The sequence below is a fragment of the Balaenoptera acutorostrata genome, chromosome 18, assembly GCF_949987535.1.
Source record: "Balaenoptera acutorostrata chromosome 18, mBalAcu1.1, whole genome shotgun sequence".
NCBI classification, from domain to species: domain Eukaryota; kingdom Metazoa; phylum Chordata; class Mammalia; order Artiodactyla; family Balaenopteridae; genus Balaenoptera; species Balaenoptera acutorostrata.
This window is the reverse complement of record NC_080081.1, coordinates 47,752,168-47,761,314: the sequence shown is the minus strand read 5'-3', so window position 1 is coordinate 47,761,314 and position 9,147 is coordinate 47,752,168. Positions and strand designations below refer to the sequence as shown.

General features: G+C 42.2%; 1 protein-coding gene across 1 annotated transcript in view; it reads right to left on the bottom strand.

Annotated features, from left to right (window-relative positions):
- The window catches only part of DIAPH3 (diaphanous related formin 3), a 577,679-nt gene extending 569,037 nt beyond the window's left edge, over positions 1-8,642 (bottom strand). The window contains exon 1 of the mRNA XM_057532925.1: positions 8,209-8,642. Coding sequence (XP_057388908.1) covers positions 8,209-8,388 — 180 coding nt within the window. The 5' untranslated portion in view covers positions 8,389-8,642. The remainder of the gene's footprint in view (positions 1-8,208) is intronic.
- Positions 8,643-9,147: the final 505 nt, after the last annotated feature.

Sequence of the window (9,147 nt, the reverse complement as noted above, 5' to 3'; positions counted from 1 at the left end):
TAGACATCATGCCACGTACGGTTCACAAGCTCCTGCACTTAAGAAGAATTCAGTTTCGAAAAGCTCTAATAATTCCAAAATGGCACTATTCAAGGAACGATATACCCAAAGCTATGGAAAGTTAAATTTCAAGAGAAAAATGAATATAGAGGCTGGTGGTCTTGGCTACAATTCTTTCTGCTCTTTTTCAACAGGTTCATATAATTTACTAAAAAAAAAAAAAAAAAAAATTTACATATGGCTCTTTTCTTTTTATCATAAGAGTTCATTACTTCACCCAGAACCTCAAGTCCAGACCTTGTGAAAAAAACAGGGATGTTAGATAACAGGCCTCCACCAACAGTGTGGAGCCAGATCTTTGGAGCCATCAGTCTGTGCTTAGCCTCCTCAGCTCCGGAATTCCATTTCTATCCAAGAGTCAAGTTGACAAAAAGGAAAACAGCAAACCTCACACATATCTTTCCACTATTAAATCCAACAATGATGACTTAATTTCAACAAAAATAATTATCAATCACATTAAATTAATGTTGTTAATTTAAATTTTATGGGTTTTATAGTTTTGTTTTGGATTTTATGTGTAAATCTGTTTTGTAAAAGAGCCATAAGCATAAAGTTATACTTGGTTTTATATCTGTACATAGATAAGTAACATTATTTTTACTATCACTCAATCCACAATGGAGTATCACAAGAATTTTTTTTCCTAAGTTTGAGGTCGTTTCCTTTGCAAGTTTCTTTTTGTAGGTTTCGTTGGTACCTAAGTTTCATAGTTGCGTAAAACTCGTTTTACAAATAAGAACATACCCCTCAGAAAGCTTCAGAAACTTGCTCTGACCTTTCAGCCATAAGAATCAGAAGTCTGCATCAATGCACATGTCACCTGACCTGCCAGGATAAGACCTGGGAACAGAATGCCTCCGCCTCAACATGAGGAAAAAGTCTGGTCCAATTAAGATTTCCCAGTATAAGAAAGTTATTCATATATCCAATGTAACATCCCCAATGCCCTAAAATCTAGACCAAGATTCTACTACTACTACTATTACTGCTAATGATGACAACAACAAATCTATCAGTGGTAAATATTTAGAGGTTACAGTGCTGTTACAGGTCCTGTTCTCGGCCCATGACATTAACTTTTAATCTTCCCAACAACCCCATTTTACACATGAGGAAACAGGCACAGAGAGAGGCTAAATAACTCACCCAAGTTCACACAGCTAATATGTGACATAGCTGGAATTGAAGCCCTAAAAATGGTACAAGTCACTGCTCATAAACATTATTCATAATGCCTCTTCTACAAAAAACTGTGAGAAAGGTTGGCAGTGGGTCTTTTGAAGAATAAAATCTATGGCAAAGGGGCTTCCCTGGTGGCGCAGTGGTTGAGAATCTGCCTGCTAATGCAGGGGACACGGGTTCGAGCCCTGGTCTGGGAAGATCCCACATGCCGCGGAGCAACTAAGCCCGTGAGCCACAACTACTGAGCCTGCGCGTCTGGAGCCTGTGCTCCGCAACAAGAGAGGCCGCGATAGTGAGAGGCCCGCGCACCGCGATGAAGAGTGGCCCGCCGCTTGCCGCAACTAGAGAAAGCCCTTGCACAGAAACGAAGACCCAACACAGCCATAAATAAATAAATAAATTTATTTAAAAAAAAAAAAAAATCTATGGCAAAGCATTTCCGAGTACTTTTCATTAATTAGATAGAAACTTGAATACTCCAGCACCAAAACTTAACTTACTGAAACTCTTAAATTCTCCTCTAAGTTAATAATGATTATGTGATTTGCTATTTGAGAAAATTACTCCCAATGGTAAGGTATTTCAATGCCACCCTCCTGCTATTGAGAGAAAGTTACCTTTGTAGATCCTGTTCAAAGAAAGCTCGTGCTTTGATCCTTAATATCTCATGAAGTAAAAGGTTATGCTTAATCTATATTTTATAGATCTAAAAGTCAAATTAGTTTCTGGGATAAACAAGCAGAGTGTGATGGTAAGCATATTCTGTAGCATTCATTTCATTCCTAGTTTGGAGGATACTATGTGCTGAGTTAAAGACAATTACGTTAGTGTAATACATAGCAGTTTTTTCTTGTATTATTCTGCAAGCATAAACAAGTTATACACAGGTTAATTTACATTCTATGTAAAAAGCCAATTTTAAATCCAATCTATAAGGCAATAAATATATAAAGATTCTAGGACACAGCAATAAAGTTATGCCATAAAGTAGAGTTAATTTAAGACAACAATAATAAAAGCATGACAAATTTTAGCATTCTACCAACTGCACAAAGGTGTTTCAGGTAACATCTGTTCAGAAGCAATTGTTACAAGACAGACTAGATGAGATGCAAGGTTTCACAGTGCAATAAATGTATGTCAGTTTGCTTCTTCATAATTAAAGACCCAAGTCTTTGAAAAAAGCAATTAAGCCTTGCTCTAAATCTAAGACAATTATCCCTTTTTACTCACAAAGAAAAGATCCAGAGTGATCCAGAAGTAATAAATACCATATATTATCCATTTTCAGCAGCTAAATATACTCCCCAAAAGCCACTTGATATATTTTGTTTTCTTGATAAATCATCTATTAACAAACAAAAGTAAACTTATTTTTCCTGTTAGAAGGATAGAAGAAAAGAAAGTCTGGGATGATTCAGAGCAATTTACATCCAACGCTCTGTATCCGCAGGTTCTGAATCTGACTAGTCAACCAAACACAGATCAAAAATATTTGGGGAAAAAAAGTTCCAGACAGTTCCACAAAGCAAAACTTGAATTTGCCACACGCTAGCAACTATTTACATAGCATTTACATTGTATTTACAACTATATACATAGCATTTACATTGTATTAGGTATTATAAGTAATCTAGAAATGATTTACTGGAGAATGTGCATAGGTTATATGCGAACACTATACCATTTTATGTAGGGGACTTGAGCATCCATGGATTTTAGTATCCAAGGAGGGTCCTGGAGCCAACCCCCCGTGGATACCGAAGGACGACTATACTTAGAAGACTGGACTGAATAAAGTGATTTTTACCTTATGAAGGTTTCAGTGCCTGCTAGGTTAGGTGGAATTTTGACATGAATAAAACTCAGGTGCCTAAAGCCTTCAACTAAGAACACCACCTCCAATTCTTGACAGTGCAACTCTAGGACAACTGAGAGCATCACTTTAGCTGAGGACTCAATGAAGAAATAAATTCAAAAAGAGCACACAGAAATCACCGGTGTCATTATCATAGTTGCTTTATGATAATGATACAGCACAGCAAGATGAATGAAGCTTCTAGTCATTATTCCAGGAAACCAAACTGTGGTTATCTAATATTCGCTCAAATCACAAATCTTCCAAAATAAACGATACCACAGGAAGAGATTTAAATGAATCTGATGGTTCTCCTAAAACATACATTTATAAACTGTGAAACCAAAACTTTCAATGTGGTCATCCTCATAACTGCTGTTAGTTTCCTGTGGCTGCCGTAACAAATTACCACAAACCTGATGGCTTAAAACAGCAGAAATGTGTTCAACTGGGCTAAAATCAAGGTGTCAGCAGGGCCGATCTCCCGATATGGGAGAAGGGTTCCTTGCCTCTTCCAGTTTCTGATGGCTGCCAGCATTCTTCGGCATGTGGCTGCATCCCCAATCTCTGCCTTGTAGTCACCTCACCTTCTCCCTTTCTGTAGTCAAATCTTCCTCTGCCTCCTTCTCATAAGGAAGTGTGTTTGCATTTAGGGTCCACCCTGATAATCCAGGAAAATATCCCCATTTTTTAAAACTTAACTTAATCATGCCTGCAATGTCCCTTTTTTGTCATAAGGTAACATTCACAGGTTCCAGGAATTAACGTGAATGTTAAGACGTGAATAACTTTGGGGGATCATTATTCAGCCTACCACACCTGCCTCCAAATAAGCCCAAGGAAATAAGGCAAGCAGGCACTGTTCTCACGAAGCCCACTCCGATTTCAACTCTCAAGTTCCCAGTACAATAAGCAAAAGTTCTCCAACCTAATACCTCTTCCTACCTCAAAATCTGCCTATAATCAGGAAATCACTAATTCTATATTCATTAAAGGCATTACTGACTACTGTTAATGGTTCCTGAATGAAAAAAGAAGCAGCAAAGCAGTAAAAGTAAAACTCCCACCAGCATGGGAGAGCAATACAGGATAGTGACTAAGGATGTGTACTCCGGAGACAGCTTGCCTAGGTTCAAATCCCAACCTCACCCACTGGCAGCTGTGCAACCAAAGGCAATTTAACCTCTGTACCTCAGTTTCCCCTTCTAGCAAACAAGGCTAATTAATACTATCTACCTCATAGGGTTGTTATAAGGATTAAAGCACTTGAAAGCTATGAAGCACCTAGAACAGTGCTCGGCTCCCTAAGGTTAACTGTCATTGCTAACAATGACCAAACACAGCAGACATACAGATATTAATGGACATGGTGAAAAACCTCTCACAACCCAAACTGATGGTACTGTAATGACATAACTGGACAATAACAATCTATACAATGGAAACCATGATTAGATAGATGCCAGATTTACACTAAAGTCTGTGAGAACTTAAAGGATATTCCTAATTGAAAAAGAAGAGCTACTCTTCCAGCTTGGATCATGGAATTTACTGGCCCCCTTTCAAAGGGCTGGCACACATCCTAGAGATGGAAACTTCTACAGAAGCCACACGTCCTGCTCTCACTCTGGATCTGGTGGCCACCACTGTGCGTACTGTGTGTTTCTAATAGTGGGAGGTAAGAATGGAATACCCAGAATCACTGACAGGCTTTTCACGACGAGTAAGAAACTGTTTTGTTTTGTTCTAGAAGGGAAATAGGACTCAGATCCAGGTACTGACGGTGTGACCTAGGGCAGGTACAAGTTTAATGATCCTACTGAATTCTTTTCCCCTTCACATTCTTCACCCAGGTTCCTGCATTGTCCTTCCAGCCTCCACTGGTTGCAAGCCATCTCCCAGTAACTATCCCAGTACCTTAATACACACACACTGCTTGCCATATTCTCTGCTGAAATCAAGTTGGTTAGTTCGCAAGCAGCCCAAAAGAAGTTGATTCATTACGCAGCCAAACTATCCTACATTTATAATAGACAAACTTCTACTATTTACACACATCTATGGGGAGAAGTTCTATGCTAGAGATGTTTATACATAATTCAGAAGTAACCTGAGGCCCACAACCAAACATGCAGTAGAAAACAAGGATTTGTTTGTCTGCTTTATCCAGGTTCATAGTAAAACAGGACTTCAGTGGGGACCAGAGCTCCTGCCTTCTTACACTAAGAGAGGAGCCAGTGGCCAGGTTAGCCCTGAGTTCCACTACCAGTTTGTAGCTTTGTGGTTGCAAACACCAAGTACCTACATTATCCCTACTCCTGTCCCATCACCAACCTGCATTACTTGTTCCAGTCAAAAGCAGCTGCCCCAGGCAACTACGTGACCTAATGACTAGGTGACCTGAAGAGATTCAGGCTAGCTAGCATCACTTCATCCCAAATCAAGAGAAAGCCAAGAACCAACTTGATGTCTGACAGTACAGCAGACTGAACAACTGAACAATCATTTTTTGAGGCATTGCAGAGATCTCGTTAGGAAGAGGTGGTCTCCAAAGATCACCCTCCAACCCATTAACAAGTGTTACTGGAGTGGGACTGAGAACAGTGAGAAGTAGGCAGACTGGGAAGGGCTGCTCAGAAGGTAACCTTGAGATTGGGATACTGAGCCTAGGCCAGGACAGAGTTAGAGCTGAGCCTGGAACCCCAGGCCCTCTAAGAGCCCAGTTCAATAGGGAGGTGGCACCCCCAGACTCCTGGTGGAAACAGACTCAGATCATCTCCAGAGAAAAGCCTCCCCAGTTAGGCCTCCTAGAAGACAGGTTAAGACAAAGCAATGAAATTATTGAATTTGCAATTATTGAAATACAAAGTTTAACAAGTGCAGAGGGAGAGACCAAGATACCATGGGTGCAAGTCAATGTCAGACAGTCCAAAGATGCACATACCAGAACTGCCAAATAAAGACTAAAAAGAGTAAAGTAGGAATTGTCTAAAGAAATAAAAGAATAAGAAACAAGGAATATCAGGAATACAGTAATCAGGCAGATTTGAAAAAGAAACAAATGGAACTTACAGAAATAAAAAAATAATTGATAACGCACATATTCACAAGTTAAATAGATTAGACATAGCTGATAACAAAATTAGTGAAATGTAAAATACCAAGAAATTACCATGTAAGCAAGAATCTAAATTAGTTTGCGAGATTACAAAGAATCCAAATTACTTCTAAATTAATTTAAAGTTTTGATTCAAATCAGACCCCTATCTAAAAACACACACAGTATTTTAGATGTTTATTAAATTTAAGGCTTAAAAGTGTCTTCAGACATTTTTTCATCTTTACAACATAACTAAGAAATGAAAAACAGCACAGACCCTAGAACTCACATCACCTGATACTTTTCTCAAGGAAACTAAACTTAAATATTATCTTAGGTTCTGTTTTCATGACCTCCGTGCTGGAATGAGTCACAGAAAATTACACTTCATGTATTCTGGAGCACAGAAGTCGGAGACAAAATGGAATGACAACATTAACCCAGAGAGTAAACTGTAAAAGGAAGAAAAGTCATTGCCCAGTGGATTCTTCTCATATGGGATAGAATCTTTCATTGCCAATCTAACCCTATCTTATTTATTCCTCAGCTCTGTCAAGATAACAATCAACAACATAGTTGATCCTTCTGCAAAATTTCACCATTCCTATGGCCATCTTGATACTTAATTTTGTGTAATTAATCCATGTTGTCCCTCATTTTCAGTATTCTGATACATCTCTTAGCTCTGCTCTCAGTTTTATTCATCTATCATGTTTAATTGTTATATGTAGCTACTCACTCCTCCTCCAGAAGACTTTATTTCCTTAATTTGTGTATCCTGACTTACATTCCTAACAACTTTCATTTGTTCACAGAAGGCACATGCTGTGCTGTAAAATTTCACCTATGACTAAAATGTTTTTCCATATTCCTACGTAAAATGGAGGGGTTAGTATTAAATTTTCAAGTCCACTGGTCTCACCCCAAATGTATCCACTCTCTATGTGATTAATTTGTGATTTATTTACACACACACAACAAAAACAATCTTCACTGTCTATTCTTTCACTAGTTGATGCCAACAGAAGGATTTACAAGGCGCTAATCATAACACTTCCTTTGACTGTTGAAGTGAGTAAGAGAAGCAACCAGAACAGCAGGTTTCAAATACTTAGACTTCTATCCAAACTAACCAAAACATTCTTTAGCAGTGACCACATGACCCGCCAATTTTTAAACGAGCTGTTTCAACTTGGAAAACCATTAATCTACTTTTAAAAATTCTTCTTTGGATTTAAATATTAAGCAGAAAAAGAAATACTATCACCTAAAAGTTCACTTTGATATATCTCATACCCTCAGATGCTGGGGGGGAAAGGAAAAGTTTAACTTAAAAAAAAATGCAAAGTCCATAGTGACGTCAATACTCAGACATTTGAACTGCTTCTCACGTCAGCCTTAAAAAATTTGGGGCAGGGCTTCCCTGGTGGCGCAGTGGTTGAGAGTCTGCCTGCTAATGCAGGGGACACGGGTTCGAGCCCTGGTCTGGGAAGATCCCACGTGCCGCGGAGCAGCTGGGCCCGTGAGCCACAATTGCTGAGCCTGCGCGTCTGGAGCCTGTGCCCCGCAACGGGAGGGGCCGCGATAGAGAGAGGCCCGCGCACCGCGATGAAGAGCGGTCCCCGCACCGCGATGAAGAGTGGCCCCCGCTTGCCGCAACTGGAGAAAGCCCTCGCACGAACCGAAGACCCAATACAGACAAACATAATAAATGGATAAATAAATAAATAAATAAATAAATAAATAAATAAAAAAATTTGGGGCAACACACTGATCAGGGTATTTGTCAAAGGATCCAAATAGAATTGGACCCTGCCGTCGTAAATCTATGAAGAGATTGGCAGCTCTGACAATCTAGAACAAAATGTAGCCCCCAGTTAGGTCCTGTGGGCCCACCCACGCTGTCAGTCAGGTCAGAGCTGAATGACATTGAAGGACCCGGGACCGAGCCGCAGCCTACCGGCACTGTGGGAGCTGCCCCACCCCAGCTTCAGGCCTAACTTACAAACTTAGGGCGTTTCTCTCCAGGCTCCTCGGGGCCTCCGGGCGGCGGAGGGTGCTGGGGGCCCTTCCTGCGCGGCATCTTGCTGTCCCGGCAGCTGCGGAACGAGGCGGAGGAGGGATAGGGAGCCCCGGCGGCCGAGCCCTGCGCCGCGGGGTGCAGCCGTGGCCGGTACCGATCCATGCTTCCCGGCAGCTCCGGGGGAGTAGGAGAGGAAAGAAGGCGGCAGCTCTACAAGCCACAGGCGGGAGCCCAGGGGTCTGCGGCGCACTCGCCTTCCCGGTTCCGCCGCCCACGCCGCCAGTTGGGTTCAGCCCAACCGCTGCCTTCCGGGCCGCAGCCAACACATCCGAAAATTCCCGCCGCCGCTGACCGCACGGGACCCGCCAATCCCACACCGCAGCCAACACATCCGAAAATTCCCGCCGCCGCTGACCGCCCGGGACCCGCCAATCCCGCGCTGCGCGGTCAGTGACGCTCCCGGGAGCCGCCCCTTCCGGGCAAAAAGAAACGTGATTGGCTGTTCCGCCCGTTCCTTTCGCTGCTCAAGCTTCTGTTGGTCCAGGCAGCCCACCTTAAGGGGACTGGGTGGGATCGGGTTTGGGGAAGTGTGGAGGATTTACGGGCAAGTCTCTTGTCTGGGTGTATTTGGAATTTGGAGAATGGGTTCCTGCTAACCTGGGAGTCTGGCGAGACCCGCCCTACACCACCATTTGAGCAGCGCTGGGATGTGAAATCATCTGCTAACCTTCTCTGCACGTCTCGGGAGGTCTCGGTGTGACGGCCACTGGGAAAAGTAGTTCTGGGACCTGTACTTGAAGGGGTGCTAAGCGGGAGAGAACCACAGCGCCCACGGCGCTCCATAAGGTGCTTTCTCGACAGATTGTCAAAACGCCTGCTGAGTGCCGGAGTGCTGCGAGCCCGCTCAGGGTGGCAGAGACG